Genomic DNA, 19,450 nt, shown 5'->3' with positions numbered 1-19,450 from the left:
AACTAAGTTTTTTCACTTGTTAAAGAAAATTTTGTAGTTTGAAGGAAAAACTTGGAGTTCAAAATTGCAAGAATGTCTTTAGTGGCAGTTCATGTTCATGATGGACGCATTTAAAATTTACAAATTTAAAGAAATTCTGAACTATTTTGTGGAAGACACGAATTTAGTTAATCTTTATGCTTCATTGGAGTATATTTTTTCCTCGGTTTTAGATAATTTAACTTACGTACACAAAAAAATTATTAGATTAAAGGGAACTTTCTCCAAACATAATAATTCCATGAACTAAAATAAAGTTAAATTGGCTTTAGTGAAATAGAGAGTTCACTTTTTTTGAGTGTATCAAATCCGTAAAATGTGTTGGGTGCTATATATAAAGATTTTTGTCCCAAATACATACATCTCAATCTGGCTCGATCTGGACACAATTTATTAGGCTCCTACAAAATCTGAAACGATTTCAACGAAACTATAAAAAATCTGGCTGAAATTCTGGCTTCTGGGGCCATATTAGCAGATATCGGGCGAAAGATATATGGGAGCTATATCTAAAACCGAACCGATTTCTTCCAAAATCAATAGGGTTTTATTCTGGTAAAAACACATACCTATGCCAAATTTGACACCGATTGAACTAAAATTGCGACAGAAACTTCCATCTGCTCGTTCTCTTTGAAAGAAATCTCAGAATAACCAACCAGAGGCCCTGATGAAGGCAAGTATGTTCCTTCCCGTAGATCAGTGAGAGTCTGAAAGAAAAAGGAGCCCAGTATCTTGTTTCTTCTAAAGGATAAAGCTGGGCACTGACACAGGAAGTGGTACGAGTCCTCCGTAACTTCCGGGTCCAGGCACCATCTACAGATATCATCGTCTTTAAGTCCTATTCTTACCATGTGTTTCCCAAGTGTGTTGTGTCCTGTTATGATACCAATCAATGGCCGTAATTCATCTCTGTTCATCGACAACAAAATTTCACAGTTCCTACGTTTCTTTTCATCCCATATCAACTTGTTTTGCTCGCAACCATCCGAAGAGACCCAGCGTCTTCGCCATTGCTCATCATATTTAACCTCTATCCTGTAATGATAAGAAGATAGTGGAGGAAAAACGTCCGCTAGGACGTTGTTCGTTCCACGAGCACCCTCCTTAGCCAGCACATCCGCTTTCTCATTTCCTATTATCCCATAGTGCCCAGGTACCCAGCACAAGTAAAAAAAATAATTATGTCTAATAATGCTTCTTAAATCGAAAAATATTAAATTTTCTAAAATTAACCTAAATTTTCTTTTCAGATGGGTTCACTGTTTTTTAGTGTATATACCAGCTTTTCAACATTTTTATTTTATTTATTGCAAAAATTCCGTAATACAAAGCCTATAAGGCCAATTAAATTATATTACTTATAACAAAACCTGAGTAAATCATTACTACATTTATAAAGTCAATTACTCAAAATATTCTATATACGCTTATAATATTATTCTTGTAGTATTAAAATGGCTCCCCAGCCATAAACAAAAATAAGAAAAAATAATCATCAATATAAGCCCATAACATGGTAAAGAAAACATGTTTACCATTTATTAAGTATTTTTGAATTTAATTGCCGTTACAATTGTGTGCCAAAAAAACACTCACTTGTGAATGTTAACACGCAATTAGACAATGTGTTTAGAGACAGCTGTTCCAATACCTGGCCACTTATATGATTATTTTGTTATGTAGTGTTTACCAAACAAGAACCCTATCTGTAAGAGCAACATTCTTATTTTGGAAATTAAAAACGTAAATATGCGTTTCACACAAATACTAAGGATAAGGCTAAAATGTCCAGAATTATCAGCAGCCAAACAACAATATGTTCCTAAACATCAGCCTGCTGTTGAGAAAGACATAAGAAAACTTGAAGAATTTCTTATGGACAAACCGAATATCGTAGTATTGACTGGGGCTGGTATATCAACTGAATCTGGTAAGCGATATGAGTATATGTCTAATTAATACGAATACATAAGAGTGCTCTCTAATGAATTTTGAGAATAAAACTGGAGGAAGTGGCCTTAATTGTGTTTTCTTATCGTTGGGCGAAGGAAACAAAATATTTGTGAAGTCGAATGTCAATGTTAAGGTCTGTGAATAGAGTTGCCATAGGTGATGGTGGTAAATTGAAATCAATGTTGCCATCTGTAGTGAAAATGTATGTTGTTTTCCGTTATTTTTAAATAAATGATAGCTTTCAAGATTATATTATACACCTTCTATTAAAATTTTAACAAATATGTATTTCTTCTATTTCCAGGTATTCCCGATTACCGTTCCGAAGGTGTTGGTCTATACGCACGGAGCAATCATAAGCCAATTCAACATATGGAATTTCTACGTTCTCCTAGCGTACGTCAAAGATACTGGGCTCGTAATTTTGTGGGTTGGCCAAAGTTTTCCTCTACTGAACCAAATGGTACCCATCATGCTCTGTCTCGCTTCGAACGAGAGGGACGAATTCAATGTGTAGTAACACAAAATGTCGATCGTCTACACACAAAGGCGGGTACCAAAAATGTTATCGAACTCCATGGTTCTGGTTATGTTGTGAAGTGTCTTTCATGTGATTACAGCATTGATCGTCACGAATTTCAGAACATCTTGAATGTAATGAATCCAGAATTTAAAGATGCCCCCGATATGATACGGCCTGATGGCGATGTGGAAATACCTCAGGAATATATTGACAACTTTCGTATACCTCCTTGCCCTCAATGCGAAGATAATCGCATGAAACCTGAAATTGTATTTTTCGGCGATAATGTACCAAAAGCTCGGGTCAATCGTATAGCAGAAATGATTTATGCCGGAGATGGCCTTTTAGTTTTGGGTTCAAGTCTTCTGGTGTTCTCTGGATATCGTATGGTTTTGCAAACGAAAGATCTTAATTTACCCGTGGCCATTGTTAACATTGGCGAGACAAGAGCCGATCATTTGGCTGATTTAAAGTTGTCAGCCAAATGTGGTGATGTTATACCAAAATTATTTGATTTCAAAAAGAAATGACCATGATGATGTATGAAGTATGTTTACTTTACTTAGTTAATTTGTATGAAGTTGTTATTAAAATATAATAAAAATGTTTACAATATATGGAAATATGCAAATTAATTAATCAAGTCAATTTCGCTCGACTCCAACTTTAGTATTTTTATCAGCCTCAACTACGATTCCGGCTCCAGGTATTGTAACTAAATCCAACATTTGTAATTCTATGGAGGGTACCAAAACTTGACCGATATAAATGAACTTATTTGATATATGTACACCGAAAAAAATCCGTAGTTAAATTAACGCTAAATTTATCTTATTTTTTTTTGCAAAAAAATCATTAGTTTGTAGTTAAATTTTATTATTTTTTTTTGTTTTTTAATTTTCAATAGCCCAATGAAATGTTCCTTTTTTAAGTATGTCTCAAAAAATATTTTATGAACTAAACGTGGGTATAAAGTTCAATGACCGTATGCATACTTTCAATATGAACTAAAGCAAAAGACAATTTTCATACGATTCCCAAAAATAATAAGAACTACTGTATGGTTAAAATGGTCATGATTTGGTGCCAATGATTTTTATACCTACCACCATAGAATGGTGACGGGGGTATAATAAGTTTGTCATTCCGTTTGTAACACATCGAAATATCGATTTCCGACTATATTAAGTATATATATTCTTGATCAGAGAGAAATTCTAAGACGATATAACGATGTCCGTCTATCCGTCTGTCTGTCTGTTGTAATCACGCTACAGTCTTCAATAGTGAAGCAATTGTCCTGAAATTTTGCACAAACTCGTCTTTTGTCTGCAGGCAGTTCAAGTTCGAAGATGGGCTATATTGGTCCAGGTTTTGATATAGTCCCCATATAAACCGCCCTCCCGATTTGGGGTCTTGGGCTTATAGAAATCGTAGTTTTTATCCAATTTGCCTGAAATTTTAAATCTAGAGGTATTTTATGACCATAAAGAGGTGTGCCAAAAATGGTGAGTATCGGTTCATGTTTTGGTATAGCCCCCATATAGACCGATTTCCCGATTTTACTTCTTGGGCTTATAGAAACCGCAGTTTTTATTCAATTTACCTGAAATTGGAAATCTAGAGGTATTGTAGGACCACAAATACGTGTGCCAAAAATTGTGAGTATCGGTCCATATTTTGGTAGAGCCCTCATATAGACCGATCTCACGATTTTACTTCTTGGGCTTATAGAAACCGCAGTTTCTATCCAATTTACCTGATATTGGATATCGAGAGGTACTTTAAAATCGTAAAGAGGTGTGCCAAAAATGGGGAGCATCGGTCCATGTTTTGGTATGGATCCCGATTTGGGGTCTTGGGCTTATAGAAACCGTAGTTTTTATCCAATTTGCCTGAAATTGAAAATCTAGAGGTACTTGAGGACCATCAAAAGGTGTGCCGAAAATGGGCCGTATCGTTCCATGTTTTGGTATAGCCCCCATATAGACCGATCTGACGATTTTACATCTTGGGTTTATAGAATCCGTAGTTTATATACAATTTGCCTGAAATTGGAAATTTATAGGTATTTTAGGACCATAAAGAGGTTTGCAACAAATGGTGAGTATCGGTCCATGTTTTGATATAGCCCCCATATAGACCGATTTTACTTCTTGGGCTTCTAGAATCCGGAATCCAATTTGCCTGAAATTGGAAATCTAGAGGTATTTTCGGGCCATAAAGAGGTGTGCCGAAAACGGTGTATATCGGTCCATATTTTAGTATAGCCCCCATAAGAACGATCTCCCGATTTAACTCCTTGGGTTTCTAGAAACCGTAGTTTTTATCCGATTTGCTTGAAATTGTAAATATTCTGGTATTTTAGGCTCACGTGTATCGGATTAAGTTTTTATCGGTCCTTTTGGTAATGCCTCCATATAGACCGACTTCACTTCTTGAGGGTATAGAAGGCGCACTGATCATGAAAAATGCTTGAAACTCTATTTAAAATTTCCAGATTTTACTTCTCGGGTGAAAATCTACAGATTTAAGATTTCAAATCAAGACGTTATTTTATAATTTTCTTGCACACTTACAAGAGATGTTAATGATTCCTCTAAAACTCAAACAAAAATGGTTCTTATAAATCCAGAATCTGATATAGTCCTCATAGGTGAAATTTTTAAATTTATCTTCGGGAAGTGTCCTCAAGCCCTCCTGAAATTTCAAAGGAAACCCTAATATTTGGTTCATGGTGGTGGGTATTTAAGATTCGGCCCGGCCGAACTTACTGCTGTATATACTTATCTTCTTTACTTTTAGTTAATTTTTTCTTCTATGAGATGATGTAATTTCGTGAACTGCAGTTAAAAGTATAACAGGACATTAAATTTTCCTGATTTTAACAACGCTTTGTGGAAATCTCAAAATGTGGAGAACAATTTTCGTACGAGTTAGTTCATTCTTCCTATAAAACTGTTTACTTTTTTTCGGTGTTGAATTTAAAATTTTTGGAGGATGATCATGAATTAATCTTCGTTTCGCTCTAGGACGCTTAGCTTATGGGATATGAGCAAAATAAATTTTTCATATAGAAATTTCGATTTCTCCCGTATTTCCATGGATTTTGTTGATTTTTGGGGAGTAATCACGAATCAACCTGGCTGATAAGTCCCCAGTCTAACAAAGAAAAACACATTTTTTTTGTCACAATTAGTTTTTATTATTCAACATAGTTCCTTTCAAGAGCGATACAACGATTATAACGACCTTCCAATTTTTTGATACCATTTTGGTAGTACTCCTTCGGTTTTGTCTCAAAATAGGCCTCAGTTTCGGCGATCACCTCTTCATTGCAGCCAAATTTTTTCCCTACGAGCATCCTTTTGAGGTCTGAGAACAAGAAAAAGTCGCGGGGGCCAGATCTGGAGAATACGGGGGGTGGGGAAGCAATTCGAAGCCCAATTCATGAATTTTTGCCATCGTTCTCAATGACTTGTGGCACGGTGCGTTGTCTTGGTGGAACACCACTTTTTTCTTTTTCATATGGGGCCGTTTTGCCGCGATTTCCACCTTCAAACGCTCCAATAACGACATATAATAATCACTGTTGATGGTTTTTCCCTTCTCAAGATAATCGATAAAAATTATTCCATGCGCATCCCAAAAAACAGAGGCCATTACTTTGCCAGCTTACTTTTGAGTCTTTCCACGCTTCTGAGACGGTTCACCGATCACTGTCCACTCAGCCGACTGTCGATTGGACTCAGGAGTGTAGTGATGGAGCCATGTTTCATCTATTGTCACATATCGACGGAAAAACTCGGGTGCATTACGAGTTAACAGCTGCAAACACCGCTCAGAATCATCAACACGTTGTTGTTTTTGGTCAAATGTGAGCTCACGTGGCACCCATTTTGCACAGAGCTTCCGCATATCCAAATATTGATGAATGATATGACCAACACGTTCCTTTGATATCTTTAAGGCCTCTGCTATCTCGATCAACTTCATTTTACGGTCATTCAAATTCATTTTGTGGATATTTTTGATGTGTTCGTCGGTAACCACCTCTTTCGGGCGTCCACTGCGTTCACCGTCCTCCGTGCTCATTTCACCACGCTTGAATTTTGCATACCAATCATTTATTGTTGATTTCCCTGGGGCAGAGTCCGGAAACTCATTATCAAGCCAAATTTTTGTTTCCACCGTATTTTTCCCCTTCAGAAAGCAGTATTTTATCAAAACACGAAATTCCTTTTTTTTGCATTTTTTCACAATAACAAAAGTTGCTACACAAAAGACACTCTATCTCACAAACTAATTGACTTACAGACGTCAAATTTTGACACGAATCATTTGAAGGTTGACACTAGCGACGTCATCTATGTGTCAGACCGGGGACTTATCAACCAACCTGTTACATTTTTGTTTAGTATTTGGATGGAATTTTATGTATCTAAATCTAGACCGGCATTAAAATGGATCGATTCAGCTCATTTTCTAGTCCAACTTTATAGAATATATGGAAGTTACATCCTAACAATATCGCTATAATTTCACCCCTTACTTATAAACGTTATATCGTTTGAAATAGAAACAAAAAATTTTAGGCATGATATGTGCATCACGAAATAAAAAAACAGTTCGCACGCACACTCACGTACGAACTACTAAAGGGTGGTGGTTTTCAAGGGCCGATGTTGATTTTGAATAAAACACAAACTATTTAGAAAATTATTGTAATTTTATTTTAAAGGGTGATACGGTCAAAATTTGGTCAAGGGAAAACGCGTGTAAATCGGTGAAATCGTTTATTTAAAAAATCAAATTAAATTTATTTTTCAAGTTCAATTAGTATAAAATTCAGGAAAAATATTCAGTTAGGCTTTCGCTTTTTCACGCTTGACACCTGCCATCAGATTTTGTACAGCCACCTTGTCCACCTTCTTCGCCGCAGAAAGCCAGTTTGCCTTGAACTGCTGCTCGTCCTTGGTCTTCTTTAGGTTCCGCTTGACAATAGCCCAGTATTTCTCAATTGGGCGGAGCTCTGGCGTGTTGGGAGGGTTCTTGTCCTTGGGAACTACCTGTACGTTGTTGGCGGCGTACCACTTCATGGCCTTTTTACCGTAATGGCAAGATGCCAAATCCGGCCAAAACAGTACGGAACAACCGTGTTTCTTCAGGAAAGGCAGCAGACGTTTATTCAAACACTCTTTCACGTAAATTTCTTGGTTGACAGTCCCGGAAGCTATGAAAATGCTGCTTTTCAAGCCACAGGTACAGATGGCTTGCCAAACCAGACATTTCTTTGCGAACTTTGACAGTTTTATGTGCTTGAAAATATCTGCTACATTTCCCCTTCCTTTTGCCGTATAAAACTCCTGTCCCGGAAACTGCTTGTAGTCGGCTTTGACGTAGGTTTCGTCGTCCATTGCCACGCAGTCAAACTTCGTCAGCATCGTCGTGTACAGCCTCTGGGATCGCGCTTTGTCCGTCGTATTTTGTTTATCATCGCGATTTGGAGTCACTACCTTCTTGTAAGTCGATAGTCCGGCTCGTTTTTTGGCTCGATGCACGGTTGTAGACGATACACCAAGCTTATTTGCGGCATATCGGAGAGAGAGGTTAGGGTTTCGCTTGAAACTACCGGATACTCTCTTTGTCGTTTCAGCGGCTTCCGGTTTTCGATTTCCCCCCGATCCAGACTTCCTGGCTGTGGACAAACGTTCCCCAAACACTTTGTAACGGTTGATTTGGCAACTTTTAGCGATGTTGCCAGCTTTGCGTGCGAGTAGCTCGGATTTTCGCGATGCGCGAGCAAAATTTTGATACACACACACCTTCAAAATGAAGGGTGATCATTTTAAATGCAAAATTGAAAGAAATACGTCAAGTTTATATTGACCAAATTTTGACGGTATCACCCTTTATTATGATATATTGGTATTACTCAATTATGTATGGAACAAAATATCGGCCAAATGGGCGCCGCGACCTCGGTGGCACACCTTCATCCGTTGGTCCAAATTTTCGATGACGCTGAGGCATAATGGAGGTTCTATGCCGTTAATGTACCGAATTATCTCATCATTTAGCTCTTGAATTGTTGCTGGCTTATCGACGTACACCTTTTCTTTCAAATAACCCCAAAGAAAAAAGTCCAACGGTTTCAAATCACATGATCTTGGCGACCAATTGACATCGCCATTACGTGAAATAACACGGCCATTGAATTTGTTGCGCAAAAGAGCCATTGTTTCATTAGCTGTGTGGCAAGTGGCACCGTCCTGTTGAAACCACACATCGTCCACATATCTTCCAATTTGGGCCATAAAAAGTTCGTTATCATCTCACGATAGCGAACACCATTCACAGTAACTGCCTGACCGGCCTCATTTTGGAAAAATTACGGCCCGATGATGCCGCCAGCTCATACACCGCACCAAACAGTCACTCTTTGTGGGTGCATTGGTTTTTCGACAATCACTCTTGGATTCTAATTTATTGACGAATCCACTAAGGTGAAAATGTGCTTCATCACTAAATATGATTTTCTTCGAAAATTTTCATAATAAGCCTGGATAACTTTAACACGTTGTTGATTTGTGTATCTCTCCATGGTTCAAATTGAGTAAGTCTAAATAGAGGAATGTCAAATAAAATTCGTAAAAAACTTGGCGTTTAGGCGTGGTTCACATTCAACATCAGCCCTTACAATTTAACCACCCTTTATTAAAGACTCACACTCACGCATGATTCTAGATAACGACTCACTACAAATTCACGACATTTTCCAACCGGGAATGAGCGAAGGTAACAAAAATTCAAAAATATATATGTAGCTCGACAGCTAAATTAAATTAAGTTTTTCATATAACATTAACGTACGTGTAAGAATTAAATCATGATTTTTTTCGTGAGCGTAATTTTGCAGATATTTTATTCACGAAACGATTTTATTTCTCACTCATGCTAACGCACGACATATTTGTTTTAGTCCCATCCACGAGAGTTGTTTTGAATTTTTTGTTCACAACTCGCGTGATTCATGCGTGAATCATGCGTGTCACGCGCACACCTCTAATGTGAAACCTATTTTCGATACGGGGAGATGCTTTATTCGGCGACTACATTTTTGTTGTTCGTTTGAAGAATTCAGTGAAATCTAATTTATGAAGATATTTGTTTTAATTCAAAAAATATGAAGTGTTTTTAAAATATTGGTTTGACCGGGGTCGAGCAAAATTTTTATGACTCTGAGACGAGTAAGAACTTCAGCATCTGACTTCACAGCACGGTTACCGCAATTGGTAGAATATTACCAAAACAATTTAGAATTTTTACTGTTTGGTAGAATTTTATTTCTATAGAAATAAAATTTTGACAAAATATTCTATAGAAAGAAAATTTTAACAAAATGTTCTATAGAAATAAAATTTTGACAAATTTTTCTATAGAAATAAAATTTTAAAAAAATTTTCTAAAAATTCAATTTCATTAAAAATTTTAATTTTCGTGTTATTTCATCAAAGTCCATTGTGAGTAAGTTCTTCCCTTTTTGTACAAGTAGTAAATTTCCCTTATTGGTGCAAAGTAAAACCGTTAAAGCATTTAAAATTGGACACATTTATAATTCAAGGGATATTTATATACCCATAATATTGTCGCTAATACGAAAGATCATACTTTCATTCGAAGAAAAAACATGTTTTTCATTCCGACCACAAAAATTTGATCAAAAGCTTCAAAATAAGATTTTTTTTAAATTTGGTAGATTTGTGGTAATATTTTCTTCAAATTTTGGTAGATTATTTTTGGCACTAGCGACAACCGTGCTCCACAGTTCTGTGCACTAGCTTATATAGTATACTACCCTGTGTCACTGTTGTGTGTCATATATGCTGTACAAGGGGACGTATACGTTTTACCCTTGTGTTCAAATAAAATGAATATTAAGTATACGCTCCAGTCGACGTTATGTGCAAAAATATGAATAAGATGAATATGATACAAAATAACAGAAAAATCGAGCAAATGATCTTTAATTAATAATTACTAACAAATTCACATTATTTGTGAATTTATCATAAAAAGGGTATAAAATTAAAGTGAACAAACTGGTAAAATTGGGCAAAATTCCCAAAATTAGTATACCGATCGTCTTAGAATTCAATTCTGAGTCGATTTAGCGATGTCCGTTTGTCTGTCCGTCTGTCTGTCTGTTGGTGTATTTTTGTGTGCAAAGTACAGCTCGCAGTTTTAGTCCGATTGTCCTAAAATTTGGTATAAGGTCATGTTTCGGCTCAAAGACGATCCCTATTGATTTTGGAAAAAAATCGGTTCAGATTTAGATATAGCTGCCATATATATTTTTCACCGATCTGGTCATAATTGGGGTGTATATCAACCGATCTTCCTCAAATTCCGTACATCCGAATATTTTATGAGTCTCGAAAAACTTGCAAAATATCAGCCAAATCGGTTCAGATTTAGATATAGCTCCCATATATAGCTTTCGCCCGATTTACACTCATTTGCCCACAGAGGCCAATTTTTTGCTCCGATTTAGTTGAAATTTTGCATAGGGAGTAGAATTAGCATTGTAACTATGCGTGCCAAATTTGGTTAAAATCGGTTCAGATTTGGATATATCTCCCATATATATGTTTTTCTAATTTCGACAAAAATGGTAAAAATTCCAACATTTTCCTTGTCAAATCGCCACTGCTTAGTCGAAAAGTTGTAAAAATGACTCTAATTTTCCTAAACTTCTAATACATATATATCGAGCGATAAATCATAAATAAAAAATCCTTAAAATTGCTCCAGATTTAAATATATTTTTTTTACTAAAATTGTGGAGTATACTTTGGCTTTTTAGCTTTGGCAAGTATACACACAGTGTATTTGGGTGTATTTTTATGAAAAAAATAAAAAAAAAATATTTTTACGTTCTGAACAAATTGCACACATACACTTAACAAACACTGAAACCACTAAGAAAGAAAATTTTAGTAAAATTTAAGAAAATTAGGTTAATTAACTAAAATGTATTACAAACGCAGACGTCATGCGGATTTCACAAAAATAAATAAATTATTTTCGACAAATTCAATAATATCTATAAGAAAAAAATTATTATTTTTCACTTATTAAAGAAAATGTCGTAGTTTGAAGGAAAAAAATTGAAATTCAAAATTGCAAAAAATGTCTTTAGTGCCACACGAAGTTCCAGATGGGCACAGTATTAGTAAAATTTACAAATTTTAAGAAATTCTGAACTATTTTGTGGGAGACATTAATTTGGTTAATTTTTATACTTGATTTGTCTATAATATTTTCCTCCGTTTTAGTTTATTTAACTAAAGTACGCAAAAAATTATTAAAGTCCTGGGAAGTTTCTTAAAACCTAATAATTCCATGAACTAAAATAGAATTAAATTGGCTTTAGTGTCATAAAGGGTTAACTTTTTTAGTGTAATTATTTTCAGCGTAGGACAGTACAACTAATCCGAACCGTTTCGACTTTGTCCAGGTTACTGAATTGTCCGGACTGCAGTACAAATAAATTTAAAGTGGTTGGGGATTAATACACGGTTGCCACTCGTGCCAAAAATATTCTAGCAATAATTTAAGAAAATTTTACCAAAAATCTACTAAATTTCAAAAATCTTATTTTTAAGCTTTTGATCAAATTTTATTTCTATAGAAAATTTTTACAAAATTTTACTCCTATTGAAAACTTTTGCAAATTTCTACTTCTATACAAAATTTTGTCAAAAGTTCATTTCTATATAAAATTTTGTGAAAATTTTATTTCTGTAGGCAATTTTGTTGAAATATTATTTCTATAGAAAATTTTGACAAAATTTTAATGCTATAGGAAATTTTGTTGAAATATTATTTCTATAAAAATGTTGTCAATATTTTATTTTTATAAAAAAATTCATAATCCACCTAGACATGAAGATTTCTACCAATCTACCAAACAGTGAAAAATCTACCATTTTTGGTAAAATTCTACCAACTGCGGCAACCTTGGTTTTACATTCTCTTCAGAAAAAATGTGGGCATATTCATTTTTATCACGAGTCTATTTGTCAGTTTCGGAACTGCTTAAGCCGCAGAAAGTTCAGAGGTGTAATGAATGTATCATTACATAATTAAATTCCAGGTACTGAAGTATCTGTTGGAGAACCCATATTTTTGTCAAAATTTTATTTCCATAGAAAATTTTTGCAAAATTGTATTCCTATAGAAAACTTTTACAAATTATACTTCTATACAAAATTTTTTAAATTTTTTTTCTATAGAAAATTTTGTCAACATTTAATTTCTATAGAAAATTTTGCCAAAATTTATTTCTATAAAAGATTTTGCCAAAATTTAATTCTATAGCAAATTTTACCAAAATTGTATTTCTATAATTTTCCCAAAATTTTGTTTCTATAGAAAATTTTGTCTATATTATATTTCTATAGGAAATCTTGTTAAAATTTCTATATACACACAGTCTCACACAAGTTTACAAATTAATTTCAAATTAATTTACTAAAACTATGTATGTAAACTTGTATGAGACTCTGTATGTTAAAATTTTATTTCTATAGAAGATATCGTCAAAAATTTTTTTTGTATGACAAATTTTATCGACATTTTATTTTTATAAAAATTTGAAAATCTACGTGGCAAAATTTCATTCCTATAGAAAATTTTTGCAAATTTTATTTCTATAGGGAATTTTTTAATTTTTTTTTCTATAGAAATTTTTTTCAAAATTTTATTTCTATATAAAATTGTATCAGCATTTTATTTCTATACAAAATTTTGCCAAAATTTATTTCTATAGAAAATTTTGCCAAAATTTATTGCCTGTTTCGGTATCAGGCTAACATGTAATATAACAAAATTTATTTCTATAGAAAATTTTGCCAAAATTTATTTCTATAGAAAATTTTACCAAAATTGATTTCTATAGGAAATTTTGTCAAAACTTCTATATATGTGTTACAATTTTATTTCTATAGAAAATTTTGTCAAAATTAAAAAAAAATTGTTAAATTTTTTTATAAATATGTATATTCTATTTTTAAGCTTTTGGTGATATTTTCAAATTTTTTTCTATAGAAAATTTTGTTAAAATTTTATTTCTATAGAAACGTTCGTCAAAAATGTTGTCAACATTTTATTTTAATAAAAAATTGAAAATCTACGTTTGCAAATTTTACTTTTATACAATTTTTTTTTCATTTTTTTTCTATAGAAAATTTTGTAAATTTTTTTTTTCTATATAAAATTGCATCAACATTTTATTTCTATAGAAAATTTTGTTAAAATTTTATTTCTATAGAAAATTGTCTCAAAATTTTATTTCTATAGAAAATTTTCTCAAAATTTTATTTCTATAGAAAATTTTGTCAAAATTTTATTTCGATAGAAAATTTGTCAAAATTTATTTCTATAGAAAATTTTGTCAAAATTTTATTTCTATAGAAAATTTTGTCAAAATTTTATTTCTGTAGAAAATGTTGTCGACATTTTATTTCTATAGAAAATTTTGTCATAACTTTATTTCTATAGAAAATTTTGTCAAAATTTTAGTTTTAATTTTTTAGTTTATTTTTGTAGGCAATTTTGTTGAAATATTATTTCTATAGAAAATTTTGACAAAATTTTATTTCTATAGAAAATTTAGTTGAAATATTATTTCTATAAAAATGTTGTCAAAATTTTATTTTTAAAAAAAATTCGTAATCCACCTAGACATGAAGATTTCTACCAATCAACCAAACAGTGAAAAATCTACCATTTTTGGTAAAATTCTACCAACTGCGGCAACCTTGGTTTTACATTCTCTTCAGAAAAAATGTGGGCATATTCATTTTCATCACGAGTCTATTTGTCAGTTTCGGAACTGCTTAAGCCACAGAAAGTTCAGAGGTGTAATGAATGTATCATTACATAATTAAATTCCAGGTGCTGAAGTATCTGTTGGAGAACCCATATTTTTGTCAAAATTTTATTTCCATAGAAAATTTTTGCAAAATTGTATTCCTATAGAAAACTTTTACAAATTATATTTCTATACAAAATTTTTTCAATTTTTTTTCTATAGAAAATTTTGTCAACATTTCATTTCTATAGAAAATTTTGCCAAAATTTAATTCTATAGCAAATTTTACCAAAATTGTATTTCTATAATTTTCCCAAAATTTTGTTTCTATAAAAAATTTTGTCTATATTATATTTCTATAGGAAATCTTGTTAAAATTTCTATATACACACAGTCTCACACAAGTTTACAAATTAATTTCAAATTAATTTACTAAAACTATGTATGTAAACTTGTATGAGACTCTGTATGTTAAAATTTTATTTCTATAGAAGATATCGTCAAAATTTTTTTTGTATGACAAATTTTATCGACATTGTATTTTTATAAAAATTTGAAAATCTACGTGGCAAAATTTCATTCCTATAGAAAATTTTTGCAAATTTTATTTCTATAGAAAATTTTTCAATTTTTTTTCTATAGAAAATTTTTTCTAAATTTTATTTCTATATAAAATTGTATCGGCATTTTATTTCTATACAAAATTTTGCCAAATTTTATTTCTATAGAAAATTTTGCCAAAATTTATTTCTATAGAAAATTTTGCCAAAATTTATTTCTATAGAAAATTTTACCAAAATTGATTTCTATAGGAAATTTTGTCAAAACTTCTATATATGTGTTACAATTTTATTTCTATAGAAAATTTTGTCAAAATTAAAAAAAAAATTGTTAATTTTTTTTTTATAAATATGTATATTCTATTTTTAAGCTTTTGATAATATTTTCAAATTTTTTTCTATAGAAAATTTTGTTAAAATTTTATTTCTATAGAAACGTTCGTCAAAAATGTTGTCAACATTTTATTTTAATAAAAAATTGAAAATCTACGTTTGCAAATTTTACTTCTATACAAATTTTTTTCAATTTTTTTCTATAGAAAATTTTGTAAATTTTTTTTTTCTATATAAAATTGTATCAACATTTTATTTCTATAGAAAATTTTGTTAAAATTTTATTTCTATAGAAAATTTTGTCAAAATTTTATTTCTATAGAAAATTTTGTCAAAATTTTATTTCTATAGAAAATTTTCTCAAAATTTTATTTCTATAGAAAATTTTGTCAAAATTTTATTTCGATAGAAAATTTGTCAAAATTTATTTCTATAGAAAATTTTGTCAAAATTTTATTTCTATAGAAAATTTTGTCAAAATTTTATTTCTGTAGAAAATTTTGTCGACATTTTATTTCTATAGAAAATTTTGTCATAACTTTATTTCTATAGAAAATTTTGTCAAAATTTTAGTTTTAAAATTATATATTTTATTTTGAAGCTTTTGATGAAAATTTTGTCCAAATTTTATTTCTATAGAAAATTGTTGCAAAAGAGTATTCCTATAGAAAACTTTTGCAAATTTTACTACTATACAATTTTTTTCATTTTTTTCTATAGAAAACTTTGTCAAAATTTTATTTCTATATAAAATTGTGTCAACAAGAAAATGTTACCAAAATTTATTTCTATAGAAAATGGTAACAAAATTTATTTCTATGAATTTTTTTTCTTCAACATTTTATTTTATATTTAGTTTACTTCTATACAATTTTTTCAATTTTTCTATTCTATATATTTTGTCAAAATTTTATTTCTATAGAAAATTCATTTTGATACCACATAACCTAAAAATATCTATGACGATAGGGACTTGTAGATTTTTTTACAGAATATTTTCTTTAAGAGCAAATAAATACAAAATTTTTACAAGCGTTGCAACGATTGTCCCAAATCTGTTTTTATTCCCTTTGAAAGAAAAAAATTGTGAGTCGAAAAAATATCCCTTGTCTAAAAATTATTTCAGTGTATCTACTGTGCCATTGTATAAAAGAGAAAGTTGTATTCACGTACATATACTTACATATATGAGTGTGTAAATGTATATAAACAGTGTACATAGCGATATTGGGTATGAGAAAAATGTATAGCCCCACACAAAAACAACTACAAAATCCTTTTGTGAAAGCAACAGTTGGCCTTAACAGGTCACATAGAAAACAGCTGAAAAGGGAAATGACTTTCTCATTTTTGTTTTTCAAAATAAAAAAGTTAATGGAGGAGAAAATGAGAGAGGGAGAGCATTGAAAAAGCAATCAAAATTTGAAGGTTAAAGAACAATTGAAGAAGATTTATGAGTAGAATGTGAACATTTCAATTGTTCAAATAACCCCGAGAAATATAAATGCGGTTTAGAATTTGTATGTTAGAGAATTATCACTTAAAATCATTATTCAAATAACCCCAAGAAATATATAAACAGGGTTTAGAGTTACTAAAGAAACATCATTTAAAGCCGCTGAGTAGAGATTTCTCGTTAGTAGCTCTAAGAGGGAAATGTATTCCAAAGAATAATTCCCCACTAAATCCTTTCAAATGGTTTTGAAACAGATTTGAATAAATCTATTTAAAATGTCAAAGTAATCTCATTTACCCAATTTCTATGAATATAACTCTATTTATTTTCGATTTCTCCAAAAGGGGCTTGAAATAGGTTAATTGCTTTGCTCTTTTTCTCTTTTAATTAAAACCAGTCTAAGAAAAAAAAAAATAACTCGACAATTGAAAAAATTTCATATTCTCATAATTACTTCTTTGCCTACTCCTTCCCCCTAAGAGCATTTTTCCTGTAACCCCTATTGGGTATTTCTATTACTTTCCCTTGTCATTTTATATGAGGGAGGGCTGCTTGTTGGAATTGCTAAGTTCAAAACCCATTAGTAGTAGTAGAAGGAGAAGAATCAAAGAACAAAAATTGTTTATCAACAATAAAAACTCACTTTAGCCCATCAGAAACATTCACTCACATACATTTATTGTGTATAAGATCCATATACACACATCCTTATACCATCTATAAATGACAGGAGTGACATTCAGTCATCAATTTATGCTCTTGGGAATGTTTTATTTGAAAACCTAACCTAGTTACTGATAACCGCATAAATTTCTTACTGGCAAATAATGGACATGCCCTCAATGTGATAAAAGAAAGAATGTTGCCAGATTTTTTGCTGTATGTAGGGGATGTTGTATAAAGGTTCTAATGCCTTTAACAAAGGTCAGGTGGGAAGACAAGAGACCCCATGAGACGGTTTTTGGCCTGGCTACATCCAAAGAAAAAATACTTTTCTCAAGAACGAAATTTTAGACAAACGAAAATCCCATAACTTATGAAGTATCTTTTAAACCAAACAATCCCAAATTTATGATATGCGATTCAACGTATATCTCTAATTCTTTTTATTTGACTTAAAAAAAAAATCTTTAGCGTTAAAAGAAAAATTTACTTGACTAAAATTTCGTTCCTCAGAAAAAAAAATTTTCAGTGTAATGCTATTTCGAAGTGATATAAGTGGGGGTTAAAGGACTTTCTCGTTTCTTCCGGACAGAGTCTACCGTGGGCTAATACGACTCCAAAGTGCTCGACCTTCAGTCGGACAGTGTGGTCGGCATAAGTGGTCGGGTTTGGGCCGGAGTTTAACACTTTCTTCTATGGAAGCAGTCCATACGGGGTTTCGAATGCACAGTGATATGAATGGAAGACTTTCTCCTATAGATACCCCAAAAGTGAACGGCCCTTGGCCGGGCTAACGCGATTTCAAAGTGATATAAGTGGAGGTTCAAGACCTTCTCCTATGGACTGAGTCTACAGTGGGTTCGAAATGACGATTTCGAAACGACACAAGTGGTCTGTCTTCAGGTTTTGAGACTTTTTGCAGAAAAAAATTTGCAAAAATTTTCTACGAGTATAGAAATAAAATTTTGCAAAAATTTTCTATAGTAATACAATTTTGCAACAATTTTCTATGGAAATAACATTTGGCAAACATTTTCTATAGAAATAAATTTTTGCAAAATTTTTCTATAGAAATAAAATTTTGCAAAAATTTTCTATAGAAATAAAATGTTGAGAAAATTTGCTATAGAAATAAAATTTTGAGAACATTTTCTATAGAAATAAAATTTTGGAAAAATTTTCTATAGAAATAAAAATTTGCAAAAATATTCTATTAAAATAAAAATTTGCAATCATTTTCTATAGAAATAAAATTTTGCAAAAAAATCTATATAAATAAAATTTTGATAAAATTATCTACAGAAATAAAATTTTGACAAAATTTTCTATAGAAATAAAATTTTGACAAAATTATCTATAGAAATAAAATTTTGAGAAAATTTTCTATAGAAATAAAATATTGGGAAATTTTTCTATAGAGATAAGATTTTAAGAACATTTTCTATAGAAATAAAATTTTGACAAAATTATCTATAGAAATAAAATTTTGAGAAAATTTTCTATAGAAATAAAATATATTGGGAAATTTTTCTATAGTGATAAGATTTTGAGAACATTTTCTATGGGAATAAAATTTTGAGAACATTTTCTATAGAAATAAAATTTTGCAAAAATATTCTATTAAAATAACATTTTGCAAAAATTTTCTATAGAAATAAAATTTTGCAAAAAAATCTATATAAATAAAATTTTGACAAAATTATCTACAGAAATAAAATTTTGACAAAATTTTCTATAGAAATAAAATTTTGAGAAAATTTTCTATAGAAATAACATTTTGGGAAATTTTTCTATAGAAATAAAACTTTGAGACATTTTTTTATAGAAATAACATTTTGGGAAATTTTTCTATAGAAATAAAATTTTGAGAAAACTTTCTATGGAAATAAAAGTTTCCGAAATTTTTCTATATTAAATACAACCATCAACATAAAAATGATTTCGTGGTCGAAAAAGTAACCGTTATATAAATATGGCAGTTTGGTCGCTCATTCTATTTCCTCTGTTGGTTGTTGGTCCCCTACTCTATTGCGTATGCGATT

At 31.2% G+C, this 19,450-nt stretch overlaps 1 protein-coding gene across 1 annotated transcript; it reads left to right on the top strand.

Moving 5' to 3' along the window:
- The first annotated feature begins 1,710 nt into the window (after positions 1–1,710).
- Sirt4 (Sirtuin 4) lies at positions 1,711–3,141 on the top strand. Its single transcript, XM_075300442.1, has 2 exons — positions 1,711–1,972; positions 2,300–3,141. Exons 1-2 carry the CDS (start codon positions 1,792–1,794, stop codon positions 3,046–3,048), a joined length of 930 nt encoding a protein of 309 aa, XP_075156557.1. The 5' UTR covers positions 1,711–1,791; the 3' UTR covers positions 3,049–3,141.
- The last annotated feature ends 16,309 nt before the right edge of the window (positions 3,142–19,450 follow it).

The sequence above is a fragment of the Haematobia irritans genome, chromosome 3 (assembly GCF_050003625.1).
Source record: "Haematobia irritans isolate KBUSLIRL chromosome 3, ASM5000362v1, whole genome shotgun sequence".
NCBI lineage: Eukaryota > Metazoa > Arthropoda > Insecta > Diptera > Muscidae > Haematobia > Haematobia irritans.
The sequence above is the reverse complement of the archived record's forward strand: the minus strand, read 5'-3'. Positions and strand labels throughout refer to the sequence as shown.